At 54.3% G+C, this 22,319-nt stretch overlaps 1 protein-coding gene across 2 annotated transcripts in view; it reads right to left on the minus strand.

Annotated features, from left to right (window-relative positions):
- ELL (elongation factor for RNA polymerase II) overlaps nt 1–22,319 on the minus strand; it is a 66,529-nt gene that overhangs the window by 18,274 nt on the left and 25,936 nt on the right. For both annotated transcript variants that reach the window (XM_034658087.1, XM_034658085.1), the window contains exons 2-5: nt 9,872–9,919; nt 3,498–3,619; nt 2,900–3,063; nt 606–880 (exon numbers count right to left, since the gene is read on the minus strand). In XM_034658087.1, the coding sequence (XP_034513978.1) occupies nt 606–880; nt 2,900–2,969 (345 nt within the window). In that variant the 5' untranslated portion in view covers nt 2,970–3,063; nt 3,498–3,619; nt 9,872–9,919. The remainder of the gene's footprint in view (nt 1–605; nt 881–2,899; nt 3,064–3,497; nt 3,620–9,871; nt 9,920–22,319) is intronic.

The following is a 22,319-nucleotide window of genomic DNA, read 5'->3' on the forward strand; positions in this document are numbered from 1 at the left end:
CACGGGCTCTGGGAGACAGGAAGGGCCCAGGGAAAGCAGCCAGGCCTACAGCTCTTGCTCCGAAGCCCGAGCTGTTCCGTAACAGCAGGCTCCATCTGCTGCCGTCACGCGCCCTCCAGCTCAGCCTTCCACCCTCAAGAGGCGATGCAGTCAAGCTGCGGCTGCACACGGCAGCCCGAGGTCCACAAAGGAAGCTCCTGGCCCAGAGCCACGGCTGGTGAGTGGCAGGGAAGCCCACCTGACTGAGGAGCCTGAGCTCTTGTTAATTTAATCTGTGGTTCCCCGGGCTTCTTTTGATTCTAAAATCCTCAGGCAACTGAAGTCTAGGGCCCTCTGTGCTGCGCCTGCTGCCTGTGCATTAGTGGAGGGTGTGGACCTCACTCTGAGCCAACCTCAGGGCCACTGGACAGCAAGCATCACGGCCAGGGACACGTCCGTGCCAGCCCTAAGCACGTCCTAACCCAGGAGGCCGAGGCTCTGAGGCAGGCTGAGAATCCTGGAAGAGACCCGGGAAGGGCCCTTCCCAGCTGCCCTGTGTCCAGACCCTGTGCAGAGGCCACTCGAGGCTGACCGGACCCTCAACCTGGCCCCGGGCAAGCACGAACCTGCTGGAGGAGGCCATCCAGCGCATCCTTGTCCGCCTGGGCCAGGCCGTCCTTCTGTAGCCGCAGCAATAGCTCGGCCTTCCGGTAGGGCCTCAGCGCCAGGAGGTGCAGCACCCGGTCACGGAAAGGCCTCTGAGACACCCCACTGCCCCCGCTAATGCCACCAACACTGCTCTTCTTGATGGCACTCGCCAGGTTGATGGGGGTCGCCCGCTTCCGGGAGGGCACAGCGTCCGTGGCCCCCGGGGCTGGTTTCCGAAACTGAACCTTCTTGCCTGCAACAAGAGCCAAGGCATTAGGAATGTGAACGGGTGAGGGGGTGTGGGCCTCTGTGTCCCTCTGCCAAGTTCTGAGCGAGTGTGTGGATGCCCACTGATGGACGCCAGCCTAAGGGGAAGGCAGTTCAAGCCCTGCCCAGCCCAGCCAGGTCGATGGGGACCCGGGACAGCTGAGCGCACCACCTGTTGACCACATACAGCTTATCGGGAGCTTGCAGGGCCCCCAGTGTCAGAAGCGGGAGCTGCAGGAAATGGACTTCATCCCGGGCAGCCCGACCACTACAGTGAGAGGGGGCTGACGGTAAAAACAGTGGGGTTCTGGAATGGCCAGAGGCAGGTGCCCCCAGAACCTACACATCACAGCACTGTGCTGTCCTTACAGGATCTCCTGCTCTCTTTCATGAAAAAGGAGTGAACAAAGGTATCAGGCAGCTGGGGCAGATTCTCTGGAGACCCCGGGGTATGAGCAGCTCCCCAGCTGCAGCCCCACCGAGCGCTTCTTGGGCGGACATGGCTATGCTGAGTCCCAGGGGCAGCAGCCTGATTCCCCGCCCTTCTAGAGCAAACAGACTCCAGCTCTGCTCTGGAGGGAGGGGCCTCCACTCAGAAACTGTTAACTCCACCCTGGACAACAGCACTGCCACGGAGAGAACACGCTCAGCCAAGCGAGGGCAGCGCATGCCTCGGGACCTTGGGCCAGAAAGCTCTCCATGAGGATTTTTGTTGTTGTTGTTGTTCTCATCCCTTAAATCTCATTTGTCAAATTAATACAGGAAGAAGTGCTGTCAGAATCCTCAGGGCCAGAGTTTGTCCCCAGAGGACCCAGCTGATGGGCCAAGGCAGGGTCAGGGAAGGCCTGACACAGTGGGACATGGACATCTGTCCTCAGAGGCCAGGGGACAAGTGCCTCCGGCAGAACCGAAACCACAGCAAAACTTTTGCTGCACCCAAAGTGGCAGAAGAAACCACATTTCTGACCAAGTTTTAGGCCAAAAGACCAGAAATTTACTGAGCTGTATAAGCATGTCCACGTTTGCACTCGAGGTGAGAGCAGGCAGAGGAAGCATTTTTGGATTCTGGCTGCTGCTCTCGGGCAGCTCTGTCCCCAGCAGCGGCTCACAGCCCAGAGCACAGGCTCCCTCGGCACGCATGGCCACGTCCACCCGGACACAGCGTTGGCAAGCTAGTGAAACCCCTTGCTCCTCTGGGGGGCTTTGAAATCCTCCTCCTATCTTTTCTTAAAAAAGAAAAAACCCCCAAAAGCCATCAAGGTCCTGGTTTGCTGTAAGACATTTTATGCCTCCCTCAGGACTAACACCCTTCCTCCTGGCCTTGAATCCTGATGACTATTGAATTTGTCTGGACCTAGGTGCTGGGAAGACTAAAGCAGGAACGGAGCTTCCTACAAGTAAACACTTTTCACGTTGGTGTCTCAACTTCAGCAAAACTGTTTCCAAGCAGACGATGTGCCGCCAGAGCCTTCTCATCCGGCAGGGAGTCAACGCATTTCCTTCCCAGGTGTGACCCGACGGCCCCTCACCTGCCCCAATCCAGCAGCAGGCTGCCTGCCACAGGATACGTCTAGCCATCTGCACCTTGCCACTCGCCGTGTCGGTCTTGGGGAAGAGCCAGCCAGGCAGGTGAGGGCAAGGGTGGCCTCTGGAGGAGGACAGACTGCAGCCCTGCTGTCGGGGAGTGTGTCTATCTCTCTGAAGGGTAGAGATCCCCAAGGCCAGAGCCCGGGAGAGGGGCCCGTGGATCTTCCTAGAGTTCTCAGGGCTCTTATTCAAACTGGGCGATCAACAGATGCCACAGTCCCAGCTGATTCAGCCAGTGCACCAGGACCTTCCTTTCTGACCCGACAATGATCTGGCTCACCCTGCTTGGGCCACCCCGGTCAACCCAAAACTTCAGCTCCTGGCCGGGACAGGCCTGAGTCTCTCCTGCTCCCCACCCCCACAGCTGCCCAGCAGGCATGAGCCCCCCGACAGGTGGAGTCCCAGGCCGCATCCTCACCCAGGTAGCGGCCTCCAGCCTTGATGACGATGGCACCACGGCTCCGTGTCTCCTCCTCGGCCTGTGCCATGCTCTGCCGTGCTTTCTGGTAGGAGTCATCGGTGGCACACACTGTGATTTTGTCCTGGATGCTGCCCAGGCAGTCCAAGTGAACATCCCCATGGCTGCAAGATAAGGGGCCAGGAGCCAAGGTGAACTCCTGGGATGACAAGGAGGGACGGTCTAGGAGCCTGTGCCCCCCCCCACTACCCCCAGCTGGGAAATGGGGTCAGCGCTAACTTGAGCAGCATGGTTTCCATATGGCACATCTTGATCTGGAAGAAACAAGGCAACCCAGGCCCCTGCGCAGAGGCAGCAGGCTAGGACCTGCCCCCGTGCCCCAGACACACTGAAAGTAGCAGCAGCAGCAAGGCTCATGTAAAGGAAGGAAGGGGGCACGGGGCGGCCTGGCTGGCTCAGCCCATAGAACGTGCAGCTCTCGAACTCATGGTCGTGAGTTCAAGGCTCATGTTGGGTGTAGACATTACTTAAATAAATAAACCTAAAAAAAAAAAGAAGAGAAAGAAGAAGGGGGCACTGGGCCCAGGCAGGACCTCACCTGGAGACATATTGCTGGATGCAGTCGAAGCTGCCCTGGGGGCTGTCACGGCCAATGTTGGAGAGGTAGAAGGAGAACGTCCGTGCCTCTGTGGGGCAGTCAGGCTGGGGGATAGAGATGTGCTGTGTGGAGAATGGGAGACATCACTGAGAGAGAGGTTCACAACACGGGGGCATGGGGGAGGGGCAGACCATGGGATGGCCCCTCCACTGGACCCCAGACCATCTCCATAACTTGACACAATGAGAATGTGCTAGCACTTTCTAAGCAGCGATGGCATCTCGGTCTGAGGAGCACAGAGCGCTTAACATACACCTGGAGACAGGGACCCCACCCCAATCTGGGCCATGATCCAGTTTCCTGCCCAGCAAATGGGGCAGATCTGGCCTGGGACATGCGTGAAGATGAAATGAGAGAAGATGGGCATCGGGAGCCATCAGGGCACACTGGGCAGCCAAGATGTTCCAACCCTTGCTCCCCTGTGGGATACAGACTCCACTCATTGCCCTGCGGCCCAGAATAAGGCAGGCGCAGGCCCTGAGGGGCTCATGGATGGGCAGCACTCAGCCCCAACAAACCATGACACGGTTACATGCGACACAGGATGAATGTCTTGGTTAATGTAACCCTGACTTTAGGCAGTACCTCTGCAGAAGGAATGGACAGCCTGGCTCGCAGACAGACAGACAGCAATGGTCCCAGCCAAGGTGCAGGGCTCAGCACAGGTAGGACAGCCTTGTGCCCAGAGGCCACTGCCGGATTCCAGACCAATCTTCCCTACGTAGAGGTCCCAAGGGCTATGGAGGAAGCTGGTAGGAAGACCCCATGCTCTGGCTGCTGGCCTATATTAGGGGTGCAGGATGGGCCTCTAAAACCCTTTGTCACCAGTGGTGACCCCTCATAAAGTAATCCCTGGGTTTTGAGTGCAGGAGCTCATCACAGCTGGGAGACACACAAGGGGGGCACAAGTGGTAAGTGGAGGTTAAGGGGATGGGCAAGCCACATTCCAGTCTCATCCCCAGGCTGCCAAACCACCTCGGTATGCCCAAGCCCTGTTTCCTCTCCAATGAGATGAGCACACCAACACCCCTCATCAGCACCAGATGGAACATAGCCTAGCTAAAGTCCACCCCTGCCCCACTGTCACGGATAAATAAGGGCAGTTCAGCCTGCTTGAGACTGAGGACACAGTGGCTCAGGTCATAAAGAAGGACGCTGCTCTTGACCTGGCTTCATGGCCTCCCTGCGCCACCCCTCAGGGTAGTGCATGGACCCACAGGGAACCTGCATGTGCACCTGGCCTAGAGTTGGCCCCCAGACACTGAGTGAGCTGCTGAGCATACGGTCAGTCCCTGCCCCAAGGAGGGGCCCGGATGTCGCAGTGAGCCAACCTGGCTCCGAGTGGCTCCCAGGCATGGCAGTTGAGCCCTGTCCTGCCTGCACACGACATCTCCTTTCCAACACCTCTGGCCACCCTGTGCTGTCCGCTTATCCCTTCTTGGATGTGACTTTTGTTCTCCATCATAGAAGTAGCTGGAAACATGCCACCCAGATGCCAAGGCTCAGGCTGCTGAGGGATGCTGCAGAAGACGCAGCCAAAGACACACACGGACATGGCGGCCCAGAATGCAGCAGGAAGCTCGCGTGCCACGAAGTCAGCAAGCAGAAAGCAGCTTCCAGTGGAGCCTGACACCCGCTGCTGTAGGGGGCGCTCTTTCTCCACCCCCTCCTTGAACCTCTCCCTCATCCCATCCTGCCTCTGGTGGAGCTGTGCCCCCTCCCCTCCCCCAGGCGGCATGTTCCACCTCAGTCTGCTAGAGGACAGTGGCTGCCTCGAGGACAATGGTCCTCACTGGGCTGTCACCCCTGAGAGGAGGGAGGGAGGTCAGGTCTGAGTCCCAAAGTGACTGTGCTTCTCTCTGGGTGGGGGCTACGGGGGACTCTTCACTGTGACCCTTTTACCCCATATAAACCTTTCCCACACAGGTGCATATGCCCACTTTCAAAATTCATTCTGGAAGTGGGGGTCCCAGCACAGAGCCCAGAAGTAAGGGTCTGTGTAGCCACTGGAGCCCCAGGATGGTGAGGAACCCAGGGCTTGAACCTGATGCATAGGAGAACATGATGCCACTCGTGACAGGGAAGGACGCACATGGAGGTCTCCCGTATCCTCGGGACAAAGCAGGGAGCACCCGAGTGGGGGAGGGAGGGAAGCAGAAGGGAGGTTTGCCGGGAGCCTGGTGTGTCCCGTTCCCTCGGTCCCAGCTCCTCCCCAGCACTACCACGGCCTGTGGAATCCTCTGGTCAAGAGGCTGCTTCGCCGCTCCCTAATGACCTGGTTACTGGTTACCAGTCACTGGGAACCAGGCAGGGAAATCAGCCAGCTGGGCATGAACAGCCCAGGAACGCGTGGCTTTCTCTGGGTCAGCGAAGGTCAGCGTGGCCCGAAACTCAGCCCTGCTCAGCTGGAGCATATGCCTTCTGGACCGAGTCTCAGCTGCCCCACGGGGACCACCATGTGGCCCTGAGCTGGCCTGAGCACGCAGGTCTGGGTGCATCTGAGGTCAGCCCTGACTGTGGGGTAGGTCACTCTAAACCTAACCGAGCATCTGCGTGCACCGACCTGGAGCAGCGAACAGGTGTGTCCTTCCTGGGCGGCCCCAAGCGCCTCTGAGCCTGCGAGGGGCACAGATTCCTGCCAGGGCCCTTCCCTTTGAAATCTGTCCCGAAGGGGCCTGCCTCCCCCCCCAACCCCCGCTCTGCAGGGCCCCATGTTCGCTGTAGGTGGGGGCTGGGAAGACACAGCAATTCCTGGGGGCAAAAACTGGTGAGCGAAAGCACTTGCTATTCCATTCAGCTAAGAATGAGGTCAACAGGCATGTCCGGGAAGCCAAACACCAACTGACCAGGGTCTGCTCTCTGGCCAGCGTTTTCAGGAGACACTTGTTTTCTTAGTTACTGTCACTTCCCGAGGAAGCTTCAGAATAAAACATACTCTGGGTAAAGAGAACTACCATTGCGGAACTTGACTTCCAAGCGCAGAGCATCCTCTTCCGCCCAGGGGCACTCCCTCAACCCCAACCCCAGCGTGCACTCTAAGCGCCTGACTGCATTCCAAGAGCTGCTCTCAGGCTCTCACTCACCCAGGAAGTTCAGGAAAGGGAGCGCACACCCCCCGCACTCTGTTCAACCCTGGCACACAGCTGGCTCCCAACTCCGAAACCCCCCATCATTAGAAAGTTTTTAGACCATTTCCAAATTGTCCCTGTTACAAACAATGCAGCAACAAGCAGTGGGTGGCTCAACCTTTTGCGCGCCCTTAACAGCTCCCACAGAGACGGCTCCTAGACACACACACAGAACTGGTCAGACGCCTCTGACCAGAGCTGACAAACCTCATTCTGGAAAGTGCAGTTCAGGCTCCTGCCACAGCACAGGGAAACTCCGAGACCCTTAACTGCCCTGGATACCAGCCCTACTTCTCTTTTTTCAGCAGCTGAAGAGTTTCAGGGGGGGGCTGGCCAGGTGGGGGTTTCTCTTCCCCTCTGGAGGCTTACTTTTCACCAGCTGTCAGAGGTTAACGATTCAGAAGTGACACCCAGACAGCAGAGGGGCCCAGGTCAGCCAGCTCAGTGTCCGAGAGAAGGCAGAGAATGCAAACACAAACATGTACATGGCAAACGAAACAAAAATGAACATCCTCTCTGGCACATCACACCCTAGAGGCCCAGCATGCTACAGGTGGGCTGGGTTCTCCGGGCACCCTGGCAAATGCTGTTAGTCACTCCAAGGAACCAGCCAGCGCCAGGGCCCAGCTGCACACCACAACCTCCTCGGGCAGGCCGGGCTCTCACGGTACTTGCAGACACAGGCAGGGAGGTTGCCAGGCCAGATGGCACTCCCACCCCAGGCGGTGCTCAATGCTGAAGCCCGACGCTGGCTGTGCGCACCAAAGGGGACACGCACGAGGAGCTAAGTGAGCTCGTTCTGGGCTGCAAGGAGGACACTGGTTCTCCTAAGGCCCCATTAAGGCACACACACAACCCCTGAGGCAGACAGCCCATCTCCTGGGCGAGGGGGCTGAGGGATGGTGAAAAGAACTGGCCAAGGTCCCTGAGCTCAGGAGCCTACAGATGGGGTCTCAATCTTCAGTCTGTCAGCTTCATGGGCCTCTGGGAAAGAGGGTCCTTATCACCCTCTTACAAGGAGCCAAACATGGAATCAGCCCATGCACCATGAACACTGAATGAGCCTGCCCAGCCCCATCCCACTGACCGCCTGCTCCTCGCTCTGTCCAGCCTACCCCACTGGCTTCATCTCCAACCTCAGCTATGCACAAACAACTGAGCGACCAGGAGAAGTGGGAGGGGAGGACCCAGGTGCCCTGCCTCCTCCGGCAGCAGGGTGACGATGCAGATGTGGCCTGCTCTGTGCCTAGCACCAGGCCAGGCCCCTTACAACTGGCAGGGGAGAGGGCAGGCCTCCCATCAATGCCCAGGAGGAGGAGGACAAGGTCCAGAGGACACAGAGGGTAGACCTAGTGCCTGACCCTTCACAGCAAGCAGGGAAAGAAAAGCACTCCTCTTCACTGCTTGGCACCCTCCAGCCCTCACATAGGCTCACATAGGGAATAGCCTCCTAGTGGAGAATCATGGGTCTGGCTTGATCAGAGCTGTGGCACAGAGTCTCTGTACCCTCAGAACCTTCTAGAAACTCTGTTACACATGAGAAAATCCAGATAGAAGGAAGAGCGGGTACAGCATGATTCTAAATCTACGGTGGTAGGACCCCTATGTTGAATGGATATGGCTCTCAGGCTTTGCACATAAATTTGGGCAACACAAGGCACAGCCCAGGAGAACCTTGTGGTGCTTCTGTGGCTTCTGTGAATGGTCATGTGGTGTCTTGCTGACCAGAAAATGCTGCTCACTAGATAAGCCACTGAACTCAGTGGCCCTTTCCGTGGATCCACCTCCTCTTCTTTCCCTGACTGCTGAGGGCACAGCATGACCACTGGCCACCAGAGGGCGCCATGAGGCCAGTCTGGCAGCAAGCCCAGGGAGCCCTGCCCCCAACACTGACCTCTGCTCTTGGGGAAATGTCCCAGGGAGGATAAAGGGAAGGCTGCCACAAGACTCTGAAGGGGCCTGACAGAGGTGCAGATGTCCCAGAGGAGGCACTGGGGGAGCAGGGACTCTGGGGCCTTTCAGGGGGTCTTGCTGACCTTCACAGGTCTTGGTATGATGGTCAGTTCAGTTCACACGCGCACCTGGCCAGGCCACAGCCCCAAGTGAAGCCATGAACACTTATCTGGATGGAGGTATTCCACGGATGTGGTGACATCCACGACCAGCTGACTTTAAGAAAATGTCCCTCAGTGATCTGAGTGGGCCTCATCCAATCAGCCGAAGGCCTTAAGAGAGAAACTGAGGGTTCCCTGAAGACAAAGAAGTTCGTCTGTGGACCACAGTGCCCATTCCTGCCTGCCGCATGGATGGACTTCGGCCTCACCAGCCCCACAACTGCGGGAGCCAATGCCTTGCAATGGATTTCTTGGTATCTTTGCATCTGCACACACAGACACATGGATCTTCTAGAGGCCCTGTCTCTCCAGAGCGCACTGGCAGGGCTGAAACCCACAGACCTCCCCCAAAGGAGGCAGCCGGCCAGCTGTCAGGTGGAAACTGACTCAGAAACTTATGGTGACACTTCAGATTAAAAATAAATAAATAAATAAAAAAGACTTGCAATAAAGACCAGGAAAAAAAACTGAAATGTTCCAAGGTATGTTTGGTGGATGAGGGACACAGGGGGGTCCCCCAAGCCTTGGGGAGCAAGGATTGAGAACAACTCGTCCTTTTTTTTTATTCTCCAATTTTTCTGTAAGATGGTCATTTAGAATGAAATGGATACATTTCAGAAATAAACACGTTTCTATAACAACCCCCTCCCCCCATCAGCAGCCCAGAACTAAAATCAGACACCCATGGTCCCAGATGCACCAACAAACCTGGGGAGGCCATAGCTCCAGGCCTCCTTGGCCTGGGATACCTCAGTTTTGAATCAGCGCAGAGATCAGATCAGAACAGAGACTTGAGAGCCTGGGAGTCAGCTATGCATTGGCTACAGGAAGGAAGGGGAAACTCTGAGGGACCGCTGGACAGAAAAGCTGCATTCGCCCTGAGAGCCTCCTGGTTTGGCCCTGGCCATGGGACCAAGGTGGCAGACCTAAGCTCAGCACAGCGCCTGGCCTGACACACAGGTGGATGTGACCAAAATGCTGCCCCCAGCCTGCTTCTGTGCCCAGCACACAATGACAGGCCAGAGAACACACTGTCACAATTTCAGATATCCTTATGACAAAAAAGACTCACCCCTTGACTTCCTTGAAATCGGATTGACGGTCTCAATGAAACAGACTCCTGCAAAAAAGCAAAAATGGAAAAATGTCAATAACTATATTTCAAAATCCAGAGACTCACTTCCCAGTTATAGAAAGAGTAGGCTAAGGACAGTGTTTTCAGGAGAGGTAAGAGAAAAAACACACATGTCTGAAAATTACAGGAAAGGTCACTGGAGCCGGATTTTGAAGGATCAGCAGGAGTTCCTGAATGGCATGGGGGCCAAGTATATAAGAGGTAAGAGCGGAGACACAGGCAATGGGCAGCCCCTCACTGTTCCACCCAAATCAATATCAGCCCAGACCGCCCTGCTTCGGAGACACTCCCTCAGAAGCGAATTGCAATGGATGAGCACCGCTGGCCAGAAGGTAGGCTGATGAGGTGATGCCCCCCGCCAACCCCAACCACATACCCTGCCACCACAGGGCCCAAGGCCTGCTCAGATCCCACGTCACAGCTTCAGAGCAGTTTGTCACTGAGCTTCGGGTGGCGGAATTTCCAAATGTCACAAGAAAAAATACACTTAAAAACTCAAAATACTTTAAGCTTCAGCTATTCAGAGATCAGCCTTCTGTCAGAATTTTAGAAAGAACAAGGATCCAGATGGAGGGTCGCACCTCTCCTTCTCACCCATCTTGGGCCCCGAGCACCCACCTTCTGTACAACACATATCACCCCACAGTGTGGTCCTGGTTTGTCACCACGGCCCCTTCCCTCAGCCCCCAAACCCTCCTCACTTCTGTGCCCACTGTCCTCCCCAGCCTCCTCCAGATGGCTGGGCTCTCCCATCTCCACCTGAGCCTGCCCCTTAGGCCTGTGCCCCAGCCCTACCCCCACCCGCAGTGAGAGGAGGCCCTCCCAGCTGGCCCCCACACACCCAGACACTGGGTGTCTGGAGTGACCACCTGTCTTCTCCCCACCCAAACCATCAGGTCCACCGCAAGCCCTGGGTGGGTGAAGCAGCTCTCCAGAATCACAGGAAGAACCAACCAACGGGCAGGGTGGCCTCTCGGTGTACATGGGTCCATTAGCTGCTGGGCTGAGGGCTGTGGTTGTATGAGGCAGACACGGCTCAGCCAGCTGGGACCACATAAGCCGCACATGTATTCCCGCCCCCCACCAACACACACACTTTGTTTACCAAGAGCCCTCTCTTTTGCCAAATCTCAAGGACTCTGTCATCTGGAGCAGTTTGTCAGTGACCTTGGAGCAGAATTTCTAAATGTCCTGAGAGATCACACCAAATACTAGCACTTACCCCCATAGGATCTGACCCTCTAGAAACTTCCCTACACTTCAAAGCACATCACCTCTCACTGCCAGCCTGTCAAACACGGGATATCCTCCAGCCCCTTGCCCCGCTCCAGCACTGAAAACCAGCCCCTGCTTCAGAGGGTCGTCGTGCTCCGAAGACGGGCCAGGCTTCCCCCGAAGCAGGCGCAGGACCAGCTGACCCATCCTATAAGCCACAAACTAACCCACCCACCCCTGCGTTGACACTCAGAGAATGAGAAACACAGCACCTGCAGGGTCCCCGGACTGGCTCCGCCCTTGGAGACACAACATTTAAGAGGGCTTTGCTTGGAAATGGGTTAAAGATAGAGACCAGGGGCGCATGGGTGGCACAGCGGTTAAACGTCTGCCTTCAGCTCAGGGCGTGATCCCGGCGTTATGGGTTCGAGCCCCACATCAGGGCTCCTCTGCTATGAGCCTGCTTCTTCCTCTCCCACTCCCCCTGCTTGTGTTCCCTCTCTCGCTGGCTGTCTCTATCTCTGTCAAATAAATAAATAAATAAATAAAATCTTAAAAAAAAAAAAAAAAAAGATAGAGACCAAAAAGAAAACCTGCAGGTGGCCGATGAGCACATGAGAAGCCAGCAGCCGTCAGCGAAGTCCAGGTTTTGCAGGGAGATACCATGCATCTATCAGGATGGCTAAAACAAAAAGGACAATATCCAACTGGTGGGAGCACACACAGCAAAGCCACTGTGGAAAATGATCTGGTAGTTTCTAAAAAGGTTAAAGACAGTTACCGTATGACCCAGCATTTTCCACTCCAAGGGACAGACCCAAGAGAGATGAAAATATAGGTCTACACAAAAACGTATATACAAATGTGCACAGCAGAATCACTCTTAGTATCCAAAAGGCAGCAACAACCCAGACGTCCATCAATTGGTGGACTAAATAACAACAGAATACTACCCAGAAATAAAAGGGAACAAATTCCTGATGGACACAACATGGAAAAACCTCAAAGCCACTGGCTAAGTAAGAGCACCTCAACATAGGACATCCTGCATTGTATGATTCTGTTCATATAAGTTTTCAGGAAAGGCAAAACTAAAGAGACAGAAAGTAGATCAGTGAGTGCCTGGGCCACGGGTGGGAGCAGGCAGTGGCTGCAGGCTTCCAGAGGCAACGTCTAGGGTGGTGTATGAACACTCACAGACTCTACACCTAAAATGGGTAAGTTCCATGGGCCATCAACACACCTCCATGACAGCGTGACCTGCCCTCAGGCTCACAGAGGGTCTTTCTCTGAAGACTCCTGGGCTTTGAGCAACACCATCTGAACAGAGAGGATTCCTGAACACCCAAGGTAGATATTCCAGTCTGTTAACCATTTCCACTGCAGGATATAGAGTAGATGGAAGGCAACAGCAGAAGACACAAGAACACCACAGCAAAGGCAATGCTAAGGCAAAGCAGTCCTCTGGAACTCTCTACGGACCTCACCTGATCATCAAAGACAGGAAGGCAGGCTGCTCCTGGAGGAAGGAACAGCAGGAACAAGGCCCAGAGCAGACACATGGGATGCCACAGTGGCAGAAAGCAGCTGGGGCTTGCTTCTTGCACCTCCAGGTCTGTTAGCCCAGACCCCCGTGTAGGAGCCAGCCTGGGGCTAACTATCGCCGTGTGTGTCTGCTATCAACACAGGGCAAGGCCTGTGGGCTCCAGGGGCTTGGGGGACCACGGACATGACAATGGCGATGATGTAAGTCTGGATGTAGAGCAACAATGGGGAGGAACCCAAAAGGGCGCATTTCCTCAGAAGGAATTCCACCAGGGCAGCCCCCTCAGAGCCTGGATGACAACAACCAGCACCCACACCAGCTGGTGTGGTGGGCCACCCTCCCCCTGGACCACATGCTCCCTGTGGGCCATTTAGTGAAGCATCTAACTGGCTTGGTAGCTGTCAACAAGTTATCTAGAAGACTCCTTTCCTGAGAAGACTCATTTCCCAACGGCGGTGACTTTACCCATTGAAGAAGCTGGCAGCGAGGCCTAAAAACCCAGACTTCCTCAACAATGCCAAGTACATGTCCCCATGCAGCCTGGCTATCATCACAGAACCAGGCCCCTGGTTCTCATGGTGCCTCCTCCCTCCAGCAGGAGAACCAGGCCCTTCTTGTCAACAGCAGAGCAATCCACATACATACCTGGGTGACTCCCCGCAGGCCCCGCCTATAGCCACTAACAAAAACAGTCACCAGGACCAGACCCAACTACGTTCTGCCAGCCCTGTGCAGGCAGGGGGAGAGGGGCCCCACCTGGTAAGACATTAGAACAAAGGGAGAAGCAGCCCTCAGTGCCCTCACACTCACTGGATGACAAGGTATGTTCTAACGGCACTCAGGCCACGCCACCCAACAGTGGAGAGCCGGTCAGTCATAGCCACATTTACAGGCCCAGCAGGGCCCACCCTTGGTAATCTGGGTTAATGAGGATGCCTGAGTCAGCTGTGGCTCTTGCCCATACGCTCCTCCACCCCAAGGCAGACTACTAACTCGACCTTTTGTGCAGACTCTTCCACATGGGGCACCTGCTTGCCACTGTGCAACCCCCCCCCCACCTTAAGATTTCGGAGGAACCACAGGCGCCAGCTGGGCCGCCTCTCCAAGGGCTGCAGGAATCTGATTTGCGGTGTCCTGTACACTGGCATGTGACCGCTGCACCTGCCACAAACTCCCCGCTCAGAGGCCCGGCAACATTTCATTGAAGCATAACAAAATTAAAATTGTTACAAGAAGGTTTAAGAAAAGAGAAATCTCTAAGAGTTCTAAAATGTACTGAAACCACTGTGTGTCTCCACCATCCACTAAAGTGGCCTCTGGCACACACTGTTTTGTTGGGGGGAGGGGGATGCTACTTGCAATGGAAATCTGTTTTTAGATCAAAGTAAGGTTTTAATTTTTCTGAACAAAAGTTCTCAGCTATTTACTGTAAAGCAAATATATTTAATTTGAATGACTCAAAACACATCAAGCCTGTCACCTCCAAGAACCTACTGGAATAAAGCTGGCTGTGCAATTCACCAATTCTTAACCTTCCCTCTGAGTCAGGTTCAGGGTGGGGCAGACAGGCTGAGGGAGAACCCCAAATGCCATGGGCCCCTGTGGCAGCCTCTGACTGCCCAGCTCACTGCCTCAAGAAACCTTCCAGACCATGGGCTGGGGAGGCTGAAGGGGCTGGATGTGTGGGCAGAGGCCCGTGGAGGAGGAGGCCGGGCAGGGCCTCTCCCGGAGCCCGCGCAGGGCTCTGAGCTGCTCCACTTGAAGGCTCGGGGGCACTCCCCGAGGCAGGGCCCCAAGCCAGAGGATGTGGCCTAGGAGATGCCATATGTGTTGTCAGTCCAGGGGAGTCCTCGCTGTACCCCACTCAGCAGTGGAGCGAAACTAGCCAAGTAAAGGCTTCACTCAGTTGCCTTTACTAAAAACTCTCAGAAACAAGCTTCTGCAGCATCAGCTGATCCACCACCAACCAAACTGCCTGCCAGCAGCCAGCAGTAGAACCAACACACTTCCAGAAAGACAACGAAATCCAGCACACGACCCCATGGAATTTACAACACTCAGTATCCAAAACCAAAAACCTCCAGACATGTGAAGCTATAGGAAAATGTGACTGCCCCCCCCCAAAACCCAGGAGAAAATTCAGCCAATGAAAACAGACTCACAAAGGATAGAGACAATGGAACTGACAGACAAGGGCTTCGCTTTAGAACAACATTTGAAAAATGTTCAAGGGCTTAAAAGAAACTTGACTGGTGAGAAGAGAAATATGAGGTATGAGGAGAGAGCCACATGGAACTTCTGGAGCTGAGAAATGAAATCTCTGGAAAGAAAAACTCACGAGGTGGGATTAATATTAGACAGTGTGGAAGAAAAGGTTATGAACCTGATGACAAACTACCAGAAACTATCCAAAATGAATCATACACAGAAAAAAGTCTACAGGAAAATGAACACAGCCTTGGTGAACTGTGGGATGATGGTACCAAGAGTTCCAACATATGCATAACTGGAATCCCAAGAGCATGGCATCCAAGGAAATAATGGCCCAAATGTGAGAAACACAATAATTCCATAGATCCAAGAAGCTCCAGCAGGAAAACAAAGAACCATGTCACAGTACACCACAAGCAAATCAGTATGACCGATGACTGACATGCTACAAACCAAGGAGCAAAGATAAGACTCACAAGGCCAAGTATCAGAAACAAGCCTGGAAGACCGTGGAAGGACATCTGTAAAATACTGAGGGAGGAACAATGAATGCCCCTAGAGTTCCTTATCCAGTGAAAGAGAAGGTGAAACAAAAACTTGTTCAGGCAGACAAAGGCTGAGATAATCTCTGCAGATCTGCACTGCAAGGAAGGTTCCAGAGTCCCTCAGAAGAAGGGAGAGTGACACCAGATGGACATGTGGATCTGCATACAGGATGAAGAGCACCGGGGCACAGGGAATGTGTGTATGAACATGGAAGACTTTGTCTTGTGGTTACATTTCTATAGAAAATCAGTGACCATTCAAGTAAGGATTTGGAAGTGTAGCCTTGAAAGGGTGGCGGTGAGGCACAAGGACTGGGGTTGGTGGGGGTGTGGAGATGGAAGCAAACTATCCCAGGGTCCTGACACCATATGACCTGAGGCACGAGGTTAACTGGAGGGCTGCATTCTCCCAGTGCCAAGCTAACCCTGACCTCCCTGAGCCATGGCCCTGGGGGAGTGCAGCAGCCAGAGTCTGCACATTTGCCTGCTGGACATGCCGGCCGTGCGCCTCTAGCGTGGCTGGACCACTTACCCCTTTATGCAGTGAGTCCCTCCGGTCCCAGGCCGTGCCTCACAGAGCATGGCAGGCAGGGCAGGACAACTGGACACAGGCCACCCCACCACGTGGCCATGGCCACACATGGAAGGATCAAGGGAGGGGTACGGTGCACAGGGCAAGAGAGCAGACCTGAACGGGGGTGGGGGGGCACGGAGGCTGGTGTGGCACTGCGGAGCAGCAGGGACTGCAGAGGGAGCAGCGGGACAGCGGCCCTGGGTCAGAAGGCATGCTGCAAATAGAAGTCAGCGGCCGTGTGGCGGGTGCAGGCCTTCCCCCTGGGCTCATGGACCCCCCGCCAAGGCAGGGCACCAACAGCGTCTGTGGAGCAAGCAGCCACAGCCCTTGTCAGCGATGCCTTTGCAGCGGGACCAGCGCTCCCCCCCTGGACCCGCCTGGCCTGGCCCCCAGCAGCTGGGACACCCTGGCAATGCATGTGCTCACCGTGCTAACATGGCCAACCACTGCCTTCTGGCTGGCTGTTCCCTGCAGGGGACAACAGCTCATGGGACCAGGGACACGTCATTTGTTAGGGGATCCTTGTCACCTATTACCTTGCCTCCTCAGCAGGACAGAAGGCAAAAGACGGCGAACATGTCAAGGCCAGGAGGGTCCAAGAGACTAGCTGGGGAGCTGCCCATTTCCCTGTTGCCTCGGGAGCTTTTGCATTATTTCCCAGACTATGATTAGCAAGTCACCAGGTCATGTAACTTCCTAGAACAGTCTCTGGAACACGGTACTACCTGTTTGTATGTGTCACGCTCAGTGCCTGTGTGGGCTGCGCTTCAGGCTGGCCAAGTTACACATGATGCCTCTAGTCCCTGCAGACCCTCTTGAGGGGTCACATCCTCCCCAGGGGCCAGGCAGTCCAGTGATTGCAGTGACTGCAGCAGGCATGGAGGGCCGTCCCTCCCACTGGTCCTACCAGGACCCTGCATAGCAGAACGCCATCTCCTATTGGGCGTGTGTAGGGTTTGAAATCAGAGTTCACTGGGACAAGTGTCACTGTTGGTGCTGTGCTTCAGCCAAGAGCCCAGGCTGAGTCAGGAGGCCTGGTGGGGGTGGCCAGTGAGAAGGCATCACCATAGAACACCCTGCAGTCTTCTGGCCCCAAGCAGCTCCCACAGGTATCATGAAGATGATGCGGGTAGGAAGACACAGGGAGCAAGCAGAGCAGGGGAACAGGCAGCCCTGTGGAAGGAGGCAGGAGAGCTGCTCAAGACCCCTTTATGCTGGGACTGGGAGAGGGCGAGTTGGAACCTCACCCTGGCCAGAATCCCCGTATAGCTCCCCAAGAAGAGCACTTCCTGGGTGAAGCCACAGGACACAGCTTACAAAATCCACCTCCAGGTCTAGGAAGCACACTGGGTAAGGCACTGAGTTACACTCGGTGTTCTCAACTGGGTGATCCTGCCCCCGGGGACACTGGCGATGTCCAGAGACATACTCAGCTGGGGAGGAGGGCACTCCTGGAATCGGGTGCGAGGAGGCCTGGGATGCTGGGCCCACAAAAGCCCCACCCCAGAGTGATCTAGCCCCCAGTGTCAGCAGTGCCAAGACAGAGAAGCCCTGAGCTAACTGCTGCCATGAGGGAAACAAAGGGGAAAGCAATCGTCAGAGCAGAATGTGGGCCATAACATGGGACATTCCACGGGACAAATGACCTGGTTTCTCCAACAGATGGATGGCACAAAAGGCAGAAGGATGGAGTGCTATAAATTACCAGACTTGACATGCACATCACATGTGGCTCTGCATGGGCCCAGCCACGTGAAGACCCAGCGGAGACTGCCTGCAAGGGTGCCAGGGCCTGCGCCTCAGGTGCTCTCACAGAGACGCGTGATGTGTCTGAAAAACACAGTCCGTATCTGTTAACAGTCAACTCGGTCACTGAAAAAGCCAAGGATGACATGAAAAGATACCTGGGATTGTTTTACACATGCTCCGACAAAACTAAACAAACAGAAGGGGGAGGGCACGGGGAAGAGGTGTGACGAGAAGGGCCAGGCCCTCACAGAGGGCAAGGCTGGGTGACGGCACAGGGCCGACGGTTATCTCTGTCATCTCCACATTAACATTCCCACGTGAAAGTTTTAAAATAAAAAGTGTACATGCGCCGGAGCTCCCATACACACAGAATGGACACGGGGCAGGCCAGTGAGAGAGACGGGCACGGAGTCTGCACATCATCTGGGGAAGAGGGACAGAGCCGGCAGAGGCAGGACAAGTGAGGACTGGCCTGACCTGGACAGAGCCCCAGGACATGCGCCACAGGCCCTACGTGAGAAGCAGCACTGAACTTCACCCCTCCCGGTCGTCAAGTGCCTGCTGGGCTCAGTGTCAACTCTGCCCCGGGAAACACGCTCCCTGCAATCTACACGGCCTGACCCCCATAACACAGAGGTGCCTGTGGAAAATGGACCGAAAAGAGAAGTCTGCTCCTCCTCAAAGAGGGTCTTTCTTGGCAAAGCACAAGTGAGGCGTCCCAGCACTTCTCAGGGGCTGCGATCCATCTATCAGTCCTCTCCTGAGCAGAACGTGGCCAGGAAAGAGAGCAGTTTGGTCCTGAGAAAGGCCTGGCTGCCGACCTCCTGGCAGCTGTACCCCCCTTTCCAGTAAAGCACAAACAATTGGGAAACTCCTTTCAAGGAATCCTCTCTGCAACTTCCTGGCAGACTCTGAGCAGGATGCCGAGGCTGTGGAGAGTTTAGACAGTGTCTGCGATCGTGAGGGGCCGTTTCCATGAAGTACAGACAGGGTGAATGGCAGCACATTCACCACTACGTGCAATCACTGGGCTGCAATCACTTTCTTCCCAGCAATAAAAGAGATTCTGAGTGGCCAGGGGTCAGGTGTAAACCAGGATCCACATAATGGCCAGCACAGCACATATTTCTATCTAAATTCATGGAGGTACACAGAGTATTGTTTGAGGTTTAGAAAAGTTTGAGGATTAGAGAAAAAAAAAAAAGATGCAAATCACCTGAAACTGTGACCTGGACAACCCCCACCCCCGTGTGTTTTGTTTGCTCTTCTGGGGTCAGAAATAAAGGCAGGCTCGAAGGACTACCTTCTGTTGATTTCCCGCACACCCACCTGCACTCCAACCCTCCACCATCCCCAGTAGTCTCTGGTGATCACAGATCTCTTTTCTGTCCCTATGGTTGAGCCTCTCCCAGGTTATATAAATGGAATCATACCGTCTTAGTTTCCTGAAGCCAGTGTAACAAATCACCACAAACTTGGTGACTGAAAACAACAGAAATGTATTCTCTCACAGCACTGGAGGCCAGAAGTCTGAAATCAGTATTCCCGGGCTGAAATCCAGGTGAGAGCAGGGCTGCACTCTGTCCACAGGCTCTAGGGGGTGATCCTTCCTCATTTCTTCCAGCCTCTTGGGACCCTAGGCATCCTTCAGCTTGTGGCCACATCACCCCAATCTCTACCTCTGCGGTTACTACCTTCTCTTCTGTCAAATCTCTTCCTGCCCCCCCTTTAAAGATTTTGTTTATTTGACAGAGAGAGCACAAGAAGAGGAGCAGCAGAGGGAGAGGGAGAAGCAGGCTCTCCGCTGAGCAGGAAGCCAGATGTGGGGCTCGATCCCAGGACCCTGGGATCATGACCTGAGCCAAAAGCAGAGGCTCAACCAATGGAGCCACCCAGGTGCCCCTTCCTGCCTCTTTCTTACAAGGTCACTTGTGATTACATTTAGCGCCCACTCAGGTAATTCAGGATGATCTCCCCATTTAAAGATCTTAACTTAAATCCCATCTACAAAGTCCTTTTTTTTCCATCTAGGGTCACATTCACAAATTCTAGGGGTTGAGTCCTGGACATTTATCAGACCCTTACCGAGCTGACCACATACACTTAGCAGAATGCCTCTGAGATCCATCTATGCTGCTGTCTCCAAAGCCCATTCCTTTTTACTGCTGTTAACTTGCCGTATTGTACCAGCTTGTTTATCCATTTGCTGACTGAAGGACACAAGGCTCATCTCCTGTTCTGGGGACTAATGAATAAAGCTACCATAAACGCTCACATACAGGATTTTGAACAGACATGAGTTTTCATTTCACCCAAGAGCACAATTGGGAGGTCCTCTGGTAAGTGTCTGTTTAACTTTACAAGAAGCTGCCAAACCATCTCCCAGAGTGGCCACATCATTTTGCGTTCCCACCAGCAATGAGGGGAGTCCAGCTGCATCCTGTCCATACAAGCATTTGGCATTGTCAGCTGTTTAATTTTCGCCATTCTCATAGGTGTAAAGTGGTAGCTCACTGTGATTTCAATCTGCATTTCCCTATTGACCACTAACGTGGAATGTCTTTCATGGACTAATTTGACATTCTTGCATCTTCTTGGTGAAGCTACACAAAGCTGTAACGCATTTTTAAAAACTGGGTCATTTCCTCAGCATTGCGTTTTGAGAGTTCTTTATATGTTCTGGATACAAGAGCTTTATCACGTGAGTTTTGAAAAGTCTCTCCCAGTCCACGCCTTGTCTTTGCCTTCTTGCAATAGCATCCTTCAAAGAGAAGTTCTAAATTCTGATGAAGTGGCACTTACCATTTTTTTCTTTTATGGGACTTGCTCTTTGGTGTTATAGCTACACCCTTTCTTTTTTTAAATAGTTCTATTTTATAAAAATCTTCTAAATTGCCATTCTTACCAACTCTCCCCTCCCTTCCCAGAAAAGAAGCTCTAGCTGCCAGGTCCAGCCCTCTAAACCCCCCAGCCCCCACTGAAGTGTCTCTCTCAGATTCCCGTGTCTGCGCACTCTGGATCATGACCGCGGATGCTCCCTGGATGCTGACCACTCAGACACCGTCTGGACTTGGCCTCATGACCCTGGTGGGGTGGGCCAGGTACTGTCCTCCTCCCACCACACCAGCCCCTTACCCTGAACTACAGCTCTCACTGTTTCAAGGCTTACACACTGGTACAGCCAACAAGCTGGGCCAGGGCCACATGGGGCCAAGATCGTTCCCCCACTGGGTTCCCTGTGTCTCCTTGTGTAACAGCCAACACGACTACCCCTGGGTGCCCAAAGCAATGACCCTACAGCTGGGACACCAAGTGAATCAGAACACAGGGCACATGGGGACACAGGAAGGCCAGAAGGACCCGCAGGGCAGGGTCTGGCGCATGCTCCACTCAGATGAGAGTGGGAAGCACCTGAGCCCTGACAAGAGCAGGTGCTACATGACTCTAGGCACAGACTCGGTAAAGAATCTGCAGCCAAATCGAACACAACAACTTGTGATATCTCAAACCACCACCCTCCATCGTAAAACCCCATGTTCAATTACTCAGGTATTAGATAACCATTGTTACGGGGCGCCTGGGTGGCACGGCGGTTGAGCGTCTGCCTTCGGCTCAGGGCGTGATCCCGGCGTTATGGGATCGAGCCCCACATCAGGCTCCTCTGCTATGAGCCTGCTTCTTCCTCTCCCACTCCCCCCTTGTGTTCCCTCTCTCACTGGCTGTCTCTATCTCTGTTGAATAAATAAATAAAATCTTAAAAAAAAAAAAAGATAACCATTGTTACAAGAGAGGAAAATGAGGCACAAAGAGAAGACAAGGCTTCTGGAGGTCATGGGGGGCTGGGGTCCCTACTCCACCAGCAGAGCTTATCTCAACCTCACAGGAAGACCAGCCCTGGGGTCCCTGCATGGCTCATGCTCAGTCACTGCCCCATTTGATCTTAATCCAATTTCACAATCTATCCAAACTCCTTGTGAAAGGTGCATGACCCCATGATAACGGGATGAGACACACATTTGCTAAACAAAACTCTTCACACTGAAGTGCTTCTATGCCGCTGAGCCCTGCTCCATCAACAAAACACACGGCCCTCTGTAAGATGCCCCCACAGTCACAGGCCTGCTCCCAGGGGAGTGTGGCTAACATGAGCTGCCAGCCCTTGCCACCTCTCTGAGTGGTGCCACCCATGCCTAGGCCAGGCCCTCTTTTCAACACCTATGTCTCATTACTATTTTTTTTTAAAGATTTTATTTATTTATTTGACAGAGAGGCAGGAGAGAGGGAACACAAGCAGGGGGAGTGGGAGAGGGAGAAGCAGGCTTCCCGCTGAGCAGGGAGCCTGATGCGGGGCTTGATCCCAGAATGCTGAGATCATGACCTGAGCCAAAGGCAGATCCTTAACGACTGAGCCACCCAGGTGCCCCTCATTACTATTTCATCTTTCCCCTCTGCCTTTCCTCAAACAGAAAAATTAAGAGCTGCCCCACCTTGATATTTGCTGCATGACCGCAGTGCGCATGGCCTGCAGTGCTGAGCACAGCCTGC

This window comes from Ailuropoda melanoleuca, chromosome 4 (genome assembly GCF_002007445.2).
Source record: "Ailuropoda melanoleuca isolate Jingjing chromosome 4, ASM200744v2, whole genome shotgun sequence".
Classification (NCBI taxonomy): domain Eukaryota; kingdom Metazoa; phylum Chordata; class Mammalia; order Carnivora; family Ursidae; genus Ailuropoda; species Ailuropoda melanoleuca.